The sequence below is a fragment of the Toxorhynchites rutilus genome, chromosome 2 (genome assembly GCF_029784135.1).
Source record: "Toxorhynchites rutilus septentrionalis strain SRP chromosome 2, ASM2978413v1, whole genome shotgun sequence".
In the NCBI taxonomy this organism is placed as follows: Eukaryota; Metazoa; Arthropoda; class Insecta; order Diptera; family Culicidae; genus Toxorhynchites; species Toxorhynchites rutilus.
Window position 1 is genome coordinate 59,588,117 of NC_073745.1, and position 20,842 is coordinate 59,608,958.

General features: G+C 39.5%; 1 protein-coding gene across 1 annotated transcript; it reads left to right on the forward strand.

The window, feature by feature from the left end:
• Positions 1 to 2,272: 2,272 nt before the first annotated feature.
• Positions 2,273 to 14,554, forward strand: LOC129768482 (glutactin-like). The gene is made up of 6 exons (XM_055770167.1): positions 2,273 to 2,601; positions 2,661 to 2,813; positions 2,864 to 3,325; positions 3,389 to 3,850; positions 3,911 to 4,241; positions 14,311 to 14,554. The coding sequence occupies exons 1-6, from the start codon at positions 2,395 to 2,397 to the stop codon at positions 14,418 to 14,420; spliced, it is 1,725 nt and encodes a 574-aa protein (XP_055626142.1). The 5' UTR covers positions 2,273 to 2,394; the 3' UTR covers positions 14,421 to 14,554.
• Positions 14,555 to 20,842: the final 6,288 nt, after the last annotated feature.

The following is a 20,842-nucleotide window of genomic DNA, read 5'->3' on the forward strand; positions in this document are numbered from 1 at the left end:
TAAGGGCGATCAATACTTTCGCGGATTTTCTGCTGATTTCCGAGTGAAACTAGCTTCAAGGATCTTGTGAGAGGGATAAGAAAGGCATTCAGAGAGGCTGGAGTGCGCCATCCTCAATCGAAAATGGAGAGGATGACATAACCACGCAATGAAGGGAGACTTGGGATCGTTGTCATTCCCGCACTATGTGTTGCCCAAATTGTATTTTCTTGACCGACTTTTCAAACCACTGGATATTAAAATTCGCTTAGAAAAACGTAAAATCGTTAAATAAAGTATTCATTAAACCATATCTGGATTAAATGGAGATTGGAAGCCAGATTTCATGTCATCGATTGAAACAAGTGATATTTGGACCAGATCATATCTGGTGAACAGGGAGGTGTCAAAATTCATAAAAAGTGTAGAACTTCCCAACTTAGCGATTCAGAGTAGATTTCCATCAGCTTTTCAACATGTGACCGAGCGTTGTCGTGTTGATAAATCACTTTGGTTTATTCTGCTCGTATAGCGACAGTTCTTCTCCAATTCTCTCTCCACCATTTTTCAATTCTCAAACGTTTAAATTGAACGAGCGAGGGCAAGAACGGACCAGATGGAATATTGCATCGGAAAATAGTGGCGTTTGCACCAATTTAGTCTCTGTAGAGAAACGAGACAACAGTGGATTGATCTCTTCAACTCTTTAGTTATATTCTTTCAAATCATCTTCTGAACGAATCGAACGACGAATTTTGATGTTAGAGCGAAAGTTTTACAAATGAATAAATTTTATCAATTTTGATATTCGTTTGTTTTTTCTGGCAGTAAACCTTGAAAAAAAAAAACTGATTTATATTAAAGGGTGTGTCGCATCAAACTGCATCACGGAAAAAACGCTGTAGAAATTCGCCCAGTAGACCGATGTGCACCCGTGGCCGAGTGGTTAGCGTCATAACTAACATGCCGGGTGTTCGGGTTCGATTCCCGTTCTGGTCGGGGGAATTTTTCGTCAAAGAAATTTCCTCCGACTTGCACTGTGATCACGCGTATTCTAGAGCTTGCCACTCAGAATGCATTCAAGGCGTGTTATTTGGCATAGAAATCTTAACTAAGTATTTATAAAAATGACGCAAGTAATACTACGTTGAGACGGCGAAGTTCCTCTAGGAACGTTAGTGCCATTGAAGAAGAAGAAGACCGATCCTTTTGAAAATTTTAGACAGTAAAATAAAAACTATTAAACAACTTTTGGCATTTTCTTTTTATTCATACTTCGAGCCCTTCGAGCCTTCGGGCCCTCGTGCTGCTTCAATAGTGGTAGTAAGCGCTTCTGTAGGCACTCCTTAAGGTAAACCTGCCCGTTTACCGTGCCGGTCATCACGAAGGGGGCGCCCCGCTTTCCGCAAGAGCAGATCGCTTGCCACACCATGTACTTTTTGGCAAACTTGGATAGTTTCTGCTTGCGAATCTCCTCCAGAACGCTGAATTTGTCCTCTGCGGAGAAGAACAACAGGCCCGGCAGCTGACGAAAGTCCGCTTTGACGTAGGTTTCGTCGTCCATTAGGCAATGCGCCTTCGTCAGCATTTCGGTGTACAGCTTCCGGGCTCGCGTCTTCCTCACCATGTTTTACCTTTCGTCGCGGTTAGGAGCCTTCTGAACCTTGTATGTACGCAGGCCCTCCCGCTGCTTGGTCCGCTGGACGAATGAACTTGACAAATTCAGCTTATTGGCGACATCCCGGACCGAACTTCTCGGATCACGTCTAAACTGCTTAACTACGCGCTTGTGATCTTTTTCACTGACGGAGCATCCATTTTTGTCGTTCTTCACCTTCCGGTCGATGGTTAGGTTCTCGAAGTATCGTTTTAGTACTCTGCTGACCGTGGATTGGACGATTCCCAGCATCTTACCGATGTCCCGATGTGACAATTCCGGATTCTCGAAATGAGTGCACAGGATTAATTCACGACGCTCTTTTTCGTTCGACGACATTTTTCCAAATTTACGAAAAATTGACAGTGAAGCATGGCCAACGTGATCTATACACTGTTATCTGACTATAAGCGAAAGCTGAAGATATCATTCCTAAAAATTAAATTTCTACAGCGTTTTTTCCGTGATGCAATTTGATGTGACACACCCTTTAGTGTTTGGATGCGACGACAGCAGACTATTACTTCTCAGGAGAGGTTCGGTAATCGTCACTCTAACATAATCATGTTGCATGCGCCTCGTGTGAGAGGAAAGAGCTAAATCTTGTTTTGTTTTTTTTAATGAAAATATAAACTGGTTCTTCGATAATAACTCGCAGTCTGACAGTCCCGGGGTCTTTCAGTTTATGAAAGTAAATTTAGTTCCACTTTGAGCATTCGTCCACACGCACTTGCTGTGATTTATATTCGCTTGCTGTTATGATTATCTATATTTTTCTAACCCTTGCGATAACATCGCAAATTTGCGGATTCAATCCGGACATCGATGATGTTCCGATGGTTAGTTTGCCCAATTTGGGCATCCTACAGGGTACGACCACAACTAGCGCTTTTAGTGGTCGCAAAATTTTTCAATTTCTGAGTGTTAAATACGCCGAAACAACCTCCGGTGAGCATCGGTTCAAGGTAAACTGCATCAATATTACAATTAATAGCCTAAGCAAGGCGAACAATAACAACTTTAGCCTCCACGGAAAGCACCTGGCTGGGAAGGAATCCGGAGTGTGAGCAGGTACGGTTTACCCTGTCCCCAGTTGAGATTGATCACGCAGTTTTCAACACGACAATTCGCCCCAGATGTGGAAGATTGTTTGACGCTATCTGTGCACACGGGCAATGTGAGTTTTAAGAAGTCCTTCGTCGTGAAATTATGATAAAATATTTTTAGCTCACGTCTAAAAATCCGGTCATGTTCTTCATCCACGGTGGAGGTTTCTACGATGGCTCGGATGCTAATCATACACCCGAGTTCTTGCTGGAAAAAGATATCGTTCTGGTGGTGGTTCAGTACAGACTTGGTCCGTTGGGATTTGCGTCGCTCAAAACCGAAGGCATACCGGGAAACATGGGCTTAATGGACATCGGGCTGGCTCTGGAGTGGGTCCAGGATAATATCGTGCACTTTGGAGGGGACCCTACGAACGTTACGGTGTTTGGGGAGTCTGCGGGCGCGGCGGCGATTTCAGCGTTGATGTACAGTCCGCGCATCGCGGAAGGTTTGTTCCACAGGGTGATACTACAGTCGGGCGCTTCCAGTGCGCCGTGGGTTTGGGATAAGGACCCGGTTGAACATGTGAGAGAGATAGCTGCTATTGCGGGTTGTGATCCGAAGGCGGGGAAAAATCATACGGTATTGAACCTATTTTTTTCCTCTTTGGTGAACGATCAACATTTGATATTTTTTGCTCTCCAGAATGTGATGCCTCTCCTGGAAGCCGAGCGCTGCTTTCGTAGCCTGGATGTATGGACACTGTTGCGGAGTTACCATTCCCATGATATGCACACAACTGCAACTAGAAGCGTGACGGACGTCGGGGGCAGTCGACTTGTGGTGGGGGACTTTCATGGGTACCTTCCGCAAACACCATGGGAGCTGATTAAAGATGGTAAAATTCGTCGAAATATTTCAATGATGGCCGGAGTGGTGAAACACGAGGGAACGTTCCTACTGACGGTTATTTACGATGCGCTAAAAGCTATGAACCGTCTAGATGACCCATACTATACCAAGTATAAAATGTTAGAAACAGTGAACAAGATTCTGGGCGTTGATGACCCGACTGGAATGTTAGTCGGGTATCAGGTTAGATCTCTATTCAGTACGGAACAATTATCGAGTGGGAAGTTCGAAGAAATGGTCGATGGATTAACTGATGTAATTCGATCTGTCGAAATAACTGGGCCCTTCCTCGTTAATCTATTCGTATGATTTCAGCTCGCCGGAGCAGCTCTGATCAAGGCACCGCTGCTTCGAGAAGCTCAAGCAAACAGTGTTGTCAATCCGAATGGAACCTTCCTATATTCGTTCGAATACCGCGGTCAACAAACACGGTTCGGATTCGGAGCGAACACATCCCACTATCCGTTCGATGGTGGAGTTCATCATGAGGATGACTTGTTGTATTTATTCCCCTCTCCTGGAGAGCCGGAGCTGAACGAGGAAGACACCAAGATGGCTAAATTGATGGTGGACCTGTGGACAAGCTTCGCCGCAACTGGGGTTCCGTACAGCTCGGCCCTCGGTGTAAAATGGGAGGCAATGAAAGGTATGTGTTATGTGGCGTTCAGGATGGAAATTTTCCGTCAATCGGAGTGTTTTGCTTACTGGATTATTGAGACACAAACTACCTTCACCATCGAGTCATTCCTTTAATCGAGCACAGATTTATGCAAGCTCTTTTATGTGACAATGTTAGCAGTGTTGCATCATGGAGAGTGGCTGTATTGAACGATGGAACTTTCTTTCAAACTGAATACAACAAGGGAAATTCAAAATGATTTTACTTTAGGCTCCGTTCTTTTAAGCCGTTCTCCATTGTCTTTCCATAGCAACTTTTCACGAAAATTGTTGCATGCAACTTAGGAGTTATAGACTATGGGGTCTCTTAATATTTAGTCGCATGGAACGATTTGTTACTTTGAATTGTAACCTATTTCGTACGATTTTTCGATGATGATCGGGTCTGTGAAAGAAACGGAATTTGATCAAGAATTCAACTCGAGGCCTATGTACGAATCAACCGATATTTCATTTTTGCTTTCTTCTTTCTCCTTTCTTCTTTCGAATATTTTATGCATCCAATAACCGAATATTTGCTTGTCGTGTTTTGTGTCGTATATATTTGATCAGTAGGCTGTGCTCCCGTGATTTTTCGTCAAATTTTTCGTCAAAGAAATTTCTTCCCCACTTGCACTGTGGTCACGCGTATGCTAGAGTTTGCCTCTCCAGGATACATTTAAGGCGTGTTATCCGGCATAGAAATCTCAACTAAGTACAGGGAAACTTCGATATAACGTACGATTTCGCTTGTACGTTATATCGAAGCATAACAAAGAACTCTGAAAGATAGCTCATAGTACTTTATTATGATGCTGCATAGGTAGAGTTACTAAATAATGATGAAAAAAAACCTACTAGAAGATGAAGCCAACCTTTTTTATGATGTTTCCTTCATACTGTTGACTGAGGGTAAATAGACAAAAATGACCGCTTGCTTGTTAAAAAAACATTTTATATGTAATATGTCTTCCGATGTATGGGATATTAGTTGGTAATTGTATGGATTATTCATATAATTTTCGTTCAGAATTTAAAACAAAATAAAAAAATCGAGAAAAATGAATTTAAATTTTTGAAATACAGTCATACCTCGACATAAAGCAACCTCGATATAATGTAACTTTTTCCTCGATATAACGTAACATTTTAAGATTCAAAAATAAACAACATCAAAATAGTTTTTGGATAAATGTTTCTAGTAAGTTTTCAAACAAATAAGTACCGTAAAATGTGATAGCATTGGTAGTTTTCATTGTGGATCTCAATTTCATTTTTGGATAAAAACGAGCTTGCGGAAAAGCAATGTACGGATTGTTTTGTATCACAGTCCACGACAATTTCCCTTATGATATTCTTGGGCGGTCTTTCCACTTTGTATTATTATGGCATTTTTTTTAACTTTTAGCATAACTTTGAACATGTTTCAAGAGGAATTTCCATTTATAGATAAAGTAAGGCAAACATAGAAACTTTAAAATAAACGTTGATACTAGAGTTGAAACGGATATCCGGCTTATCCGGCCAATATTTGCTATTCGGCTGGATATAACATATTGGAAAAAATCCACTATTTCTCATTAACACAACATAAACAACGGACGACGCCAGCGGTTGTGTGGTTAGCGTAACAGCCTAACAATTCGATCGACCTGGGTTCCCAGCTGGCGTCGTTGGGATTTTCTGAAGCGAAAAAAGGGAAGTAGAAGAAGTTGGGCCGGCCCATGAGTTGCTGAGTCTGATAGGTAGGAACAAGAGATGTCGCCTCCCTGATGTCGGTAATTGGCACTGAAGTGGCAGAAATAGGCCGACAAAAAAAGGCGAAGATAAAAATAACAACATAAATCATAACAAATCAAACCTTATGCTAGCTAGTTAGTTATGAGTTATAACTAACTAGCTAGCATAAGGTTTGATTACTGAAATGCCAGTTTTTTTAAAATTAAATTAATATTTACTCATAACGTTTATTTATGAACAGTACTCAAAATTACCCAGTCATTATTATGATGAATAAATAAAAAAAAATCGGAAGTTGATGATAACAACCGATTACGCTTTGCTTCGTAAACCGGACTTACTTCAGAGAATAGTTTTCGTTGTAATACTACTGCAAGGTGCTGAAAAATAAACTCTAGCAATACTTGCCCTCGATTGACTGCTTAGATTTTAATGACTATCAAATTTAGAATCGTTCGCAAATGTGATTCACATTTCGTCGATTTCGTTAGCAACGGGATTTTTTTCCTGAACGCGAATCTTATTTTCATTTGCCACTTCATTGAAACAGTTCTAAAATGTGTGTCGTGAGCTTCGTGTATAAGGTTTGATTCAGTTTCGTCTTTTGTTTCATTTACGGGTCTTGAAGGTGACTATGAGCTATTACTCTCAGAAGATTCGTCGCAAAATATTTTATGTACTCCAAAAGCATTGCCAACAAGACTGTTTACGTTTCAAGAACTCCTAAATAGTCTGACTTGATCCTCGGGTCTAAAAAGGTTGCAATTAAGTAATTCTGATCTGCTCCTGAGTAGTTGAATCCCTATCAGAAAAAACCCTGTTGAAGATTACTTGCAGAAAACTTGAATCTCTATTGAAGGATATCTACGGAAACGGGAAATTTATCCAGAGTTCATCATTTTTATGTAAAAATGCGTTTATTTCTTCTAAAATGTAATCCTTTATTCGCTTCACGGACAAATGTAGTGTCATCCAGTTTCGTGTCGCAAATAAAAAGCCGAATATCCGAATTTCACTTGAATTTTGTCAGACCTTTTCCTCTACTTAAATCTGATCTTGTTTGTCTTCGAACATTATCTCAAATGGGCATGAGAAAGGTTTATAAATACTGCTAAGTGATAGAAAATTAGTTTTTGCACAATTTTGAGTGATCGTGAACAGTTTTGCATCAATAAAAAAAAAAAATATCTGCTTCGATATAATGTAACTCGATATAACGTAACGAGAAAAAAAAATAAAGTTGCCTTATATCGAGGTATAACTGTATTTAAAACTGATTCTAGGCATGCTGATTCGAAAGAGGGCATTGCAATTTAAAATTGTTGTAGGTGGCGACATCACCTTCATTTGACATTTGACGTGACGGTGCTGGTGCGAGCATTGACTGCATGTGTGAATTGGCGAAGATGTTGACGGAGCATGGACGTTCCTTTCCGTAACGTTCTATGTGAATCGAACATTACACTTATCCTGAAGCGGACCAAAACGTATCAAACCTGATAATAATTATTCGAGTCCGTTGTTCTATTCTCGAGTTAAATAGTGCGGTACAAAGCACGTGCAACGCAAATAATAATAAGTGTCTACGGTTAAGCTTGACTCGGATATACAGTGAGGGGCAAAATAAAGTGTCCAAATTTTTTTTTTTCCATTTGTTTAATTTTTCTGGTTAAAATTCAACGAAAACACATCGTAATCATTTTTAAAATATTATTTATTATGTTCTTTTCAAGTTTTGTTAATGTTGCGCTGGTAAAAAAGAAAGTTTTCTGATAGAAAAAAAACAGGGGCAAAATAAAGTATCCAGATCAGTACAGCTTCAAATAAATCAAACTGAAGGCAAACAAGAACGATTTAATAATGGGTATGGCCTCCTTTAGCCTTCAACAGCTCCTGCAAGCGCTTCGGCATACTTTCAACAAGGTTGTGCAAGTGTTGTAGGTCGAGTTCTTCCCACGCGCGCTCCAGGGCATCAAAATAAGTATTTTTATTTATCACACCAGTCTTATAAATCCGAGCATGACTTCGTCAGCTTGGCCGTATGCTTCGGATCGTTATCCTGCTGGAAAACGAAGCGCTCTGCGAGGCCCGTCTTGATAAGGGATACCTCGAGCAGTGTCTTAGAATATCATCAAATATTCACGAGTAACGAATAAGATTTTATTTCATCCATGACAATAGCAAAAGTGTTCATCTTGTTCATACCCCTGATACATGAACATGTTATCCGTAATGAATGAATACGGCATTGAGTGGGGTTCAAAACTTCACTATTATTTACATTTCGAATGTCAAAGAGCAACAAATTGATTTTCATCACAATTGAAACGATTTTCGTTTTGGCTGTGAGTTTGAGTGAAATTCCAAATATAATTTAAAAATGAGTCAGGTTGAGCCATTTAAGGGGCAAAAACGTCAGAGTTCGATGAAACGAACTCTGCAAGAAATAGCGCTCGATTTTATTTGGCGAGACGGTAACAGCACCGCATGCAGAATGGATATAATGAGTCGTTGCAGCTATCGCCAAGTGACTTGTGACGTTGGGAATTTTATAAGGCATATATTTTATAAGGCAATCAACAATTGCTTCTATACTCGATGATCAAATTGATTGCGTACCATAATCTTCCTGTTGCCTGCGTTGATTGGGAAGGACTGAAGCAGCTCATTGACTCCATTGCAGATGCAGTCGGTTTCAAAGTGAACAGAAGCAAATTTAAAACAATCATTCATTCCGTTGCTTATCGAGTTCGAGTTGCTCTGACAGATGAACTGAAATATAGACTGATCTCTTTTAAAGTAGACTCAGCTTCCCGGTTCGGTCGACATGTACTAGGCATAAATGTACAATACGTTCTGAACGTCACAGTTGTTATTCACACACTAGGTAGGCATGAATATAAAATGGCATATATTTTTGTTATTTTTTCATCAATTTCCTTCGTTTAGGCATGATAGAGATCAAAGAACGACAAACAGCTGCTCTACTAAAATTAAAAATATTGGAGGTGCTGCAGTCCTATGGCGTCACTATCGATCAAGTATTCTCTGTCACCGTGGACAACGGGGCTAACATGATAGCGGCAGTTAAAGGCTTTAAACAAGAATTTGATCTATTGGCTACTCAACAGTGGCTGACTGATAATGACACCGTCCCACACACCGACTGAGCTTTTTGGTGGCACTCTGTCAAAAACCGATAAAAATTATTCTTGATTTTTTACAAAAATTATAACTCAAAAACTGTAACACGTACAAAATTTTGGTCAAAGGATGAAATGTAGAAAAGTATAAGCTTTCATAAAAAATTACCAAAAATAAAAAAAAATCGCTGAAAAAAAATATTTTAAAATTAAAAATTAATTAAAAATAAATAAATTAAAATTCATTCTCAAAATTTTAATTTTTTTAAATTCTAAAAAATATATATGAATAGCCCTTACAGTTTCCAACAAGTCGTCCATACTTCAGAAGATGGGCACTTCTATAGAGAAAAAGTTTTTCTAACAACAACTTTTCAATGTTTTCTTTGAAAAAATTGTAACAAATCTCAATTTCGTTTAAAATCAAGATAACGATTCGGGAAAGTTTTAGATCTTTACTAAATTATAAAATTTATAAAATATGAACTTTCGTCGAAGATGTCAACTTTCTATCTTTTATAGTTTCTGGAATACAATGTATTTTTGTATGGAGACTCCTGGAAATAAATGTTTTACTCGTAATATTTTTGTGTGTAAATTATCGCGTTTGCCGTGCTCTTGACATGTTTATAAATAGAAAACAAAATAAAAAATAATAAATAGGTAGCAGGTAGATGTGAATCGTGATTATTTTCACATAAAAATGTTACGAATCAAACATTAATAGTATTTTTTCGAAGTAAAACACAAAAAAGTTGTTTTTTTTTCAAAATATATATTTTTATTAAGGTTCATATGGCGTTAGCTTTGTTGTTGTTTGAGGAACTTTTTCCCTGTAAAAGTGCCCGTCTTTCGATGTATGTGTACTTGTTGGAAATTGTATTCATATCTATTTCTTCAGAATTAAAAAAAACATGTTTTCGAGGAAAATGAACTTTATTTTTCAAAATATTTTTGTCAACGATTTTTTTTTCAAAATTTGTTTGATATTTCTTAATGAAAACATAAATAATTCCCTGCATTTCATTCTTTGACTAAAATTTAATAGGTCTGATTGAAGAAATGTAGTAAATTATCTAGGTATTCATTAAAAAATATCAAACTTAAAACAAAAATCATTGAAAAACTATATTTTGAAAATTAAAATTCATTATTCTTGAAAACATTCTGAAAAAAAAACTAGCGCTTACAATTTTCAACAAACCACCCATACTTCGGAAGGTTTACTTTTACAGGGACAAAGTTTTTCTGATAACAACTTTTTTTTTTTTGAGAATTTTAGAAAAATATTTTTTTGAGAAAAATAAGTTTTAATTTTTAAATTTCGGTATTTATTCTATGAAAAATTTTCTAATAATTTATATTAAATTATCTAAAATAATAAAATAATAAATAATAATAATCTAATAAATAATTTTCTATATTTCATCCCTTGACAGAGTCTTCTAGGTATCATAGTTTTTGAGTTATAATTATTCGTAAAAAATTGATAAAATTATTTTGACCGTTTTAAAAAAAATAGTCTAATTTTTTTAAGATTTCAATTATGGAAAGTAGTTTAAGTGAATTCATCAATAACGAAGTATATTCAATAGGCTTGGTTATTCTTAAGAAATCTAGATCCAGATACAGTCAAATAAAATACCATACATTTTTTTACAATACATTAATTTTTTCAGGTACTTCGAGTTTTACTCGACACTAGCCGGGCAAAGCTTCTTCTTTATTTTAGTTTCCTAGGGTTATTTTTATCCATGATGTACTGGTAATACAATAATTTCGTATGTTGGCCGACAATAGTTGATACAAGCGAACATCTTGACCCGTTCCATCACATAACGAATGCAATTGATCGTTTTTTCTCATTTTCATGGAGTTCCGGGTGCTCACAATAGCGCTGGAAATCGTGATGCACAACTTAGTCAGAAACCGAATGTTCTGTAAAACTACTACGCGAAGAGCTGCAGCTTTTCTTGCTTTCCGCATTATTTTATGTTGCCTAAAAATAATTTGTAATTGTTCAGATTACAGTTGATTAAAAAAAAGCTGTTACCTACGAAATATGTCGATGATAAAGCAGCAAGTGAATTTTCAGTACAGGGTTGTCAAGAAGCAGACCAAGTTTGGATGTTTCGATTCCACGTCGCGATTGTTAATGAATTAAAAACTCGAACTAATTGAAAACAAACTGCACATAGCTGTCTCAACTTAAAAGTAATCAACAGCTGATATTCATTCCGATAAAATGAAATTCAATCCTGACGTTTTCAATAATCTAGATGAATATATCACTGGATGGAAAAACAAAATTCAAAACATTTCGAAAAACGAAAATTCATCTGCTCATATTCACTGGTTGCCTAGATCTGTCATTCTAATTTTCGTTCGGAATATTTGGAGGCGATCTGGCGTAGCGGTAACAGCCATACCTCTCACGCTAAGGGTCACGAGTTCAATTCTCACTCCCGACATTCTCCCGAAATGGAAGGTAAAAGTGACGAACCAGCCAAATGTGTTGAAAGTCACTATAATACAGAAATAAAAAAAATTCGTTCGGAATACATAGGTTTTCAATGCAATCTAGTCCGAAAATCAAAGCATTCGAACTTAACGAAGATGATTATTTTCAACACTGACCTCGAGGCTTTCCCGCAGGATATTGCAATATGACTCAGCTGTCATGATTCCGTCAATTTTTACCAAACTGCCCACCCCACCCCAAGAAAAGCACCCCCACACCATCACGTTACCTCCTCCGTGCTTGACTGTTCTTCGGATACGGCGGTCTTGGAGCTCCTCACCCGACTTGCGTCACACACGATCCCGCTTCTTCCAGTTGAACAGCTCGATTTTGGATTCGTCGGTCCACAACACTGTTTTCCAGTATTCGAGCGGTTTATCGGCGTGCTCCTTGACGAACTTGAGCCGTTTAGCCTTATTCACCTGGCTGATGGAAGGCCTTCTCACTGCGATCTTGCTATGGTACTCCTTCGCTTGGATGCGGCGACGGACAGTACGACGCGTTACTGAAAGTTGGTGCTCTTCCCGTATCTGCCGGATCGTAATTTTTGGTTTTTTCTCCAGCTCACGAATGATTTTCTTGTCCGTTCTGGCATCTGTCTTGGGCTACCGTCCTCTTCCCGGGCGATCCATAACCAATCCGAACGTTTTCATCTTCTTCATGATTTTTGATACCGCTGTCTTGCTGATTTCATAATGCTTGCCCACTTCCCGGTGCGTTTGGCCGTTATTGACATCACGAACAACCAGTGTCCGGATGGACAACGGAATGGAACCGGACATTTTTGCGTTCTCCATATTTTACAACTTTTTCGAATGTAGACACCTGTTTGAATGATCCAGAGCCAAGCCAGTTGTTTATGAAACGTCAAAATACACAAAATAAACAAATTCGAGGGGCCTCACGATGGTAACTTATCGAAATTATATCGATTTTCGAGTTGAACACTTTATTTTGCCCCTGTTTTTTTCTATCAGAAAAACTTTTTTTTTACCAGCGTAACATTAACAAAACTTGAAAAGAATATAATAAATAATATTTTAAAAATGATTACGATGTGTTTTCGTTGAATGTTAACCAGAAAAATGACACAAATGGAAAAAAAAATATTTGGACACTTTATTTTGCCCCTCACTGTGTGTCTACCAACCATCCCGGAAGGGTTAATAAACAATTTTCGAATTCAATTGAATTTACCATGATTACTTTGTAAGTAAAGAGCTTGAACAAATCCCATGTTATGTCAATTCACGCATTGTGATAGATAACGTTTTTCGTTACAAGTAAACTCAATGAATAAGCCTGGCCGTCTGTTAGCCTTTCTACGTATGGCGTATGGGAACAAAAGAATTTTTTTTAATCCCATTTTTTTTCATTTAGGCTCATTAGTATTTGAGCTGTAACAGAGCCGAATTCAATCGAGCACAGGTTACATGTTTTATGTTTTCTATAAATTGTAAATTACGACACAATTTAGCAGAACAGCCCGATGTTTCTTGCAGATCAGAGCAGTTTCGAGTAGCGCTTGTATGGATGAACAAAGGCCAGGACTTTGACCGTGAATCGATCATCTCCATCGCTGAAGATTGTTGCCTGGATGTAGTTATTCTATAACAACAGAAAGATGGTCAACTGAGGACCCTGAGTTTTGAACTCACGATCGATCGCTTAGTAAGCGAACGCGCAACCAATGTGGCTACGAAGACCGCCCAATGGAAGAATTATCGGAGATCATTGTATTTTCCTCTGAAGATAACTTCATCTCTCAAGTGTACGTACTTCTCGAATCCCGCGAATTTGATTGATTTGATGAACTTTAGACACTCAGTTTGGACTCACTCAGCAGTCTGTTTCCGTTTCAGTTTTTTTATTGGAGAGACTTTAACCTTCTTCAGTTCATTCGTCTCTAGTCCTGAAAAGGGCCCTTGTAGGAAATCTTAACCCTAACTCCTCTCCATGTCTTGAGAAAGACAACTCACTCCCACTTGACGCTCGCCAGCAAACGGTATCCACTCTACAAGCATCGAACGAGATGTGTGAAGTGGATTTGCGATCTTCTTCTTCTTTTTGTTTTTAATAGACTTTAAACTTTGCAATTCATTTGCCTCTAAGAATTTGCAATGCCGATTTCGTCAGACTCTTTGGTTTAGAAGTTCGTTCAAAGTTAGGAAAACACATTCCGATCTGCGCAAATGTGAGCGAGTACAAAAGCACCCACAGCTTGCATGTATTTATAATGTCCAGGTTCCTTAGCTTTAAAAGTGTTCGGGAAACCGTATTCCGCTGTTACTCTGGTTGCTCCTTTTGGTTGGTACAATTTTAGGAGCATAACGATTGGACGATTAGATAATGCTTGATATTTCACAATTATTCAATTGCCAATCTCAAGAGAAATAAAAGTTTATTCATTATGATGGATGCGCAGAAAAATATCCTATCAATTGATGCAAACATTTTTAAGTTCTACGAAGAAATGCTCGAGTTAACCTTAGAAATCATTCGTTTTTTCCTACATGTCCAGTGTTTAGCTTTTCATTTTACCCCTCATCTATTCCTGTTAGACGTAGTCCTACGTCAATAAAAAAATTCCGATTATTCGATTACAGCGGTACGCACAATAATCATAGAAATTATTTCTGCAACTCGATTTCCAGATTACGCCGGACCGTATCTACACATCGACGGAAAACCGCGGCTGGGAGCGAACTTCTACGAGGAATTCACCGTGGCCAGCGATGAGAAGAAACGACCTGGGGGCGTGTAATGCGAGAGGCATTTGTCCCATTTTCTCAGGCCATCACCGATAATGATCCGAAAATCCTAATTAGCGTGCAAACAAAATAACACGTTTCTCGAATGTTTTTCTTTGTCGTTGTTCTTTCTTGGCCCCGAATAAACATGACATATTTTTTTGCGTTGCTCTCAATTCCGGAAGGGTCCTTGGAGAGAACGCGCAGGGTGCAGTAGTGATCGGGCGGAACAAAAGAGCCCTTCCAGGGATTACAACAGTCGTGTTCTTTGTTGTTGATAAATTTTGGGACATGCAGAATCACACGCTCCTCGCGAACAGCAGAAGGGATCTAATAGACGAAGGAACATATCGAAACGCCAACGTCAACCTGCGGAGGCCTTCGAGAGTAGATCCCAGTTCTCCCTACGCCATTAGGACCATTAGAGTGTGTGCGTGTGTGTGTTCGCAGGAGAGTCCTTTCTCTGTGCGTGATTGCGGCGGAAGTGGGCGTCGAGCATTTTTGCGTTTGACACTTTTCCTCTGTTCCGTACCTTTGTGGGTTTTCTGCTCTGAAAACTGAAACACATTTCTATGGTAATGGTGTGAATGGATTTGATTTCCTTAAATTTCACATCGTCCCGGAGCAGCAGTGCGGGCGGGAACGGAGGTGGTCCCAACAATGGGTCAAAGGTGTTATTATGTGACGGGGTTTTGTTGCAATTATTTTAAATGTTTTTTTCCGAGCGATTATGTCGCCATTCAGACAAACTCCATTGGGACGTGGTCGAGTTTTCCCGGGGCGAAGGAGGGAACCCGGAACTTACGCCTGGGAATTGTTTGTGCGAGCGAGTTTTTGTATTCTGTGTGGATCAATGGCATTGACAGGTCGCACAAAGGAGCTGAAGAATGGGATACAATCAAATCTACAATTGGATGGAGATTTACACGGAATCAGATCACAATTTATTGTGGGCACGATAGAGACTGGTATTGAGATGGTGCTTTGTTTCCTTGACATGATTTCATTCTCCTTTCGACGAAGGTTGGCAAACCCGGTCCAGATTGTGCTGCTGCTGCTCGGATCGAGTGGTGTTGTTAGCTTCAGATTACAATTATAATTTGTATTTTTGTGCCTGTGTACCTTAGTGTAATGGACGGTATTGGGATCCAAACAATACGATGGGTTTTAAATTGGTTTTTCTATGAAAACTTTCAATTTTTTCTGTTTATTATAATATCTTATACGTTAATGATGCTTATATTCAATTGTTCTGGTAAATTTGGAAGGGAAAATGTAGATGTACGAATTTCAAGAAAATTTCAGATTGGAATAATTTAGAGCCCAAATTTTTAATTATTTTAATTAATTTAGAGCCCAAACTGTTGTGAATTTAAAAAAAAATGATAAAGATGTGAAACATAATCATCACTACTCTAAAAAAATCATTTTTTGCACAAAATATTTCACCTGTACTACTTTTTTTTCCCCTGTTGGATGTGAACCACTGCGTCCATTATTCTGAACTATTGTGGTATATCCCATTTTTTTTGTACTCCGCTTCAAGTTTACCTACTGCTTATTGATGAAGAAGTAGACTGAAAGCTATAGCGAGATAGGTGCCAATCAGGAATACTCTGTTTGATAAATTTTATAATCCTGATTGGCGACGCAGACCAAATTTCCTTGGGCTCCAGAATAGCCTTATCAAGGTATTTAAGTCTGCGTCTAGTTAGAGCTCCACAATTACAGAGCAAATGTTCCGAGGTTTCGCTTTCGGTATTACAAAAACGACAAATATCATCTTGCACTAAACCTATGTTTTTGAGATGGTATTTGCTCGGACAGTGTCCTGTTATAAGGCCTGTGATTGTGTCTTAGTCTTTCTTATTAAGACTCAACAATTGTACACAACAATTTTGACTGGTTAAGTTGTACCGCCAACCAGTTGGCTAACACTTCCCGGTCTTCCCAGTTCTTCAGCTCACCTTTCAACACACAGTCAGATATTCCACAGAATGGTTCTGGACCAGTGAAAGGTGAGCTTGAGCCGTTCCTGGCAAGTTCATCTGCTCGCTCGTTTCCCTCTATTCCACAATGGCCAGGAATCCAGTACAGTTGTACCGAACTTATCCGACTTAGTTGCCGTAAGAGGAGAATGCATTCCCAGACAATTTTTGAGGAGCATTTAAAAGCATTTAGAGCTTTAAGTGCCGCTTGACTGTCTGAGAATGTGCAGATGTTAGCATGTCTATATTTTCTTTTAAGGCAGACATTTGAGCATTCTATTATCGCAGCTATTTCTGCTTGAAAAACTGTTGGCCAGTTTCCCATAGCTACAGAGATTTTTGTTCTGGGACCATACACTCCAGCACCTGTTCTGATTCCCATTTTTGACCCATCAGTGTAGAACATGATTGAACCATTACGAACACTGGGACCGCCTTCATCCCATATTGAACGAGAAGGTTCGATTACACTGTATGGAAAGTCGTAGTTAGTCCTAGGTTCCATCCAATCACTGTTCATCTCTGAGGATGGTCCTTCGAGGGTGTGCTTCGCATTGCTCCAGTAATTGCAATGCATGCTAGTCGTTGGAGTTTGTTTAGCTTTTTTGTAGCTACAGTCTCCTTGGTCTTTGGCCACCAGACTAATGAGGCATATGTAATTCTAGGCCGCACAATGGCAGTGTAGACCCTCATTACCATTTTTGGTTTAAGACCCCATGTTCTTCCTATCATTTTAGAACATGCCCATAGGGCTGTATTGGCCTTACTGATTATTGCCTCTAAGTGCGCATTCCAGTTGAGTTTAGCATCTAGGATAACACCTAGATATTTCACTGAAGCGCTGCATTTTATTTCCACTCCCCCAAGATATAAAGACTGCAGATGTTGTTTTTTCTTTTTGGTGAATGGAATAATTGTTGTTTTTGAGGGATTTATGCTCAGACCTTCTGTGGTACATCAAGTTTGTGTAAGATTTAAGGCCATCTGCCTTCTGCTCGATATCACGTCGTCGAACTTGCCTCGTATCATTATGACTAGATCATCGGCGAAGCCCACAATTTCAAAACCTTTTGCCTCTAAACTTGTCAGGAGATCGTCAACTACTAGTGACCAAAGGAGAGGTGATAGAACGCCTCCTTGTGGGCAACCCTTTGTTGCAATCACATAATTAGACGACCCGCCCAGCTCCGAGGTGATTTTTCTGTGTGTGAGCATGCCATGGATCCATTCGACTATACAATTATCGAAGTGTCTTCTTCTCATTGCCTGTGCCATTGATAGATAAGAAGCATTATGAAAACACCTTCGATGTCAAGAAACGCACATAATGCAGTTTCTTTTGACAAGAGAGTTTTTTCAATTTTTGTCACAAGCATGTGTAGTGCTGTTATTGTGGATTTGCCTGATTGATAGGCAAACTGGTATTTGGATAGTCGGTGTTTGGACATGAATACAAACTTTATGTATTCATATAATACTTTTTCCATTGTTTTCAACAGTATTGATGATAAACTAATTGGTCTGAAAGCCTTTGGAAGTGATTTGTCGCGTTTTCCGGCTTTTGGAATGAAAACTACTTTCACAAGTCTCCATATCGTCCATATCGTCCATATCGAAGGAATGTGCTCTAGTATCAGACTTGCCTTAAAGATCTCGATTAGAGACGGAATTAGTTTTGATTCTCCATTTTGAATCAGGGCTGGAAAAATCCCATCTGCACCTGCAGATTTGTAAGGTAGAAAGGATCTCACCGCGTTTACTACTCTGGCCCTCGTGAAGACTAACCCAGCAACTATGTTAGCGACATCCTTTGCACTTTCGGGTCCTATGAGACGCCTTCGAGAGCATATTGTGTCACCATTGTAGCCAGGATTTGTATCCGAGTGGACAGATGTAGATCCCGGAAAGTGAGTCTTCATCAGTAAGTTTAGTACTTCTGAGGGGGTTTTTGTGAACGAACCGTTATCCTTTTAAAGCGATCCAAGCCCGTTCGAGTGGTCTTTTGCCAAAGTCTTGTTGAGTCTAGCAACGATTGGGGTATTTTCAATGCTTTCGCAGTTATATACCCAGGATTTTCGTTTAGATCGTACTACTTACCTGGACATCTAATGCAATTTAAGTCTAGATCTGATATTTGAATAAAAATGTAGAATAAGTGTCAATTCTTTATTCTTTTTGAAAGCGGGATGAAAATCTTGAATCAGTTCGTCTGATTCTAAACTTATTAGGGATACCGGTAAGTTTCTTCGGTTTTACAACAGATGGCGTAACTTAATTATTATTCCAATGAATCAAATTTCCAGACATTCGTTGGAAAGCTACTGTCATTGTGCGTCTTTTTCAGAATATGTCAAAAAGTTGAAGCGTAAACAACATAGTTTTGAATATGTCGAATTTCGTACCAACGAAAGTGTTTTTGTGGGGAGTGTTACTTCATTACTTCAATATGAAGAAAAAAGCTGCGTAGTCATCGCATTTTGGTGGAAGTTTATGGTGACCATGCCCCAACTGAAAGAACGTGTCAGACGTGGTTTACTCGGTTTAAAAGTGGTAATTTTGAGTTGGAAGACGAAGAACGTTCCGGGCCGCCAAAAAAGTTTGAAGTTGAAGAATTGGAGGCTTTACTCGATCAAGTTCCGTCACAAACGCAACAGGAACTTGCAGATACACTTGGAGTAGCTCAGCGAACCATATCCGATCGTTTAAAAGCAATGGGGATGATCCGAAAGATAGGACCTTGGATGCCGTATGAATTGAAGGTGTACTATGAGCTGCTAAAACCGAATGAAAACATTACGTCTACCGACGACAATTGATGCGTTTGAGCCGTGCGCTGAAGAAAAAACGGCCACAATACGAATAAAGACACGATAAAGTTATTTTGCAGTACGGCAATGCTCGGTCGCATGTCGCGAAACCGATCAAAACATACTTGGAAACGCTGAAATGGGAGATCCTATCTCACCCGCCGTATTCTCCAGACATTTCTCCAACCGATTACTACCTTTCTCGATCGATACAACATGGTCTAGTTGACTAGCACTTCTCCAATTTTGATGAAGTCAAAAATTGGATCGATTCGTGGTTAGCCGACAAACCGGCCATTTTGCAGAATAAAGCATTAATTTTTGAAAAAAAAACGAAGAAACTTACCGGTACTCCTATTAATTCCTGAATTGGATATTTTGCAATTTGGAATTTAGAGTTGACATCTGGAATCTGAATAGAATTTAGATCTGGGATTCAAGTCCGGAGCGGAATCCAAACCAGGAATCTCAATTTGAGCATTGCTTCTGGAATTGAAATCCAAACACGGTAGATTTAATCTTGAATTTCGAAAAAACTGTGTTGAGAATTTGAACCCGAATGTCTTATTACGGAGTCAGAATTTGTAGCATGTATCACAATTTGGAAATGAGACCTAAAGCTTGGATCTGAATTAAAAAACTCTAGATCTGTACCTGAATGGAACATATGACAGGATTTCTACTATTGTACACGATTACCACAATAAAGGGTGTGTCACATCAAATTGCATCACGGAAAAAACGCTGTAGAAATTCGCCCAGTAGACCGATTCTTTTGAAAATTTAAGACAGTAAAATAAAAACTATTAAACAACTTTTGGCATTTTCTTTTTATTCATACTTCGAGCCCAAGCCCGTATGCTCGCACCTTCCTCTTTACCCCGTCCATAAGGTTCTGTACAACGTCAGGTTGTAGTTTTTTTTGAACAGAAATCCATTTTCTCTTGAAGTCTGCCTCCGATTTGACAACTTTTGGGTTCTTCCGGAGGGCCTGCTTCATAATCGCCCAATATTTCTCTATTGGGCGAAGCTCCGGCGCGTTGGGCGGGTTCATTTCCTTTGGCACGAAGGTGACCCCGTTGGCTTCGTACCACTCCAACACGTCCTTTGAATAGTGGCACGAAGCCAGATCCGGCCAGAAGATGGTCGGGCCCTCGTGCTGGTAACCTCCTTAAGGTAAACCTGCCCGTTTACCGTGTTGGTCATCACGAAGGGGGCGCCCCGCTTTCCGCAAGAGCAGATCGCTTGCCACACCATGTACTTTTAGGCAAACTTGGATAGTTTCTGCTTGCGAATCTCCTCCGGAACGCTGAATTTGTCCTCTGTGGAGAAGAACAACAGGCCCGGCAGCTGACGAAAGTCCGCTTTGACGTAGGTTTCGTCGTCCATTACCAGGCAATGCGGCTTCGTCAGAATTTCGGTGTACAGCTTCCGGGCTCGCGTCTTCCCCACCATGTTTTGCCTTTCGTCGCGGTTAGGAGCCTTCTGAACCTTGTATGTACGCAGGCCCTCCTTGACAAATTCAGCTTATTGGCGACATCCCGGACCGAACTTCTCGGATCACGTCTAAACTGCTTAACTACGCGCTTGTGATCTTATTCACTGACGGAGCATTCATTTTTGCCGTTCTTCACCTTCCGG

Bases quoted from the DNA above. Each gene is read 5' to 3' on its own strand.
- LOC129768482 (XM_055770167.1), top strand. From the start codon at position 2,395: ATGATTATCTATATTTTTCTAACCCTTGCGATAACATCGCAAATTTGC. The intron at 2,814-2,863 runs GTGAGTTTTAAG...AAATATTTTTAG, and splicing joins TATCTGTGCACACGGGCAAT to CTCACGTCTAAAAATCCGGT. The intron at 4,242-14,310 runs GTATGTGTTATG...CTCGATTTCCAG, and splicing joins AAAATGGGAGGCAATGAAAG to ATTACGCCGGACCGTATCTA.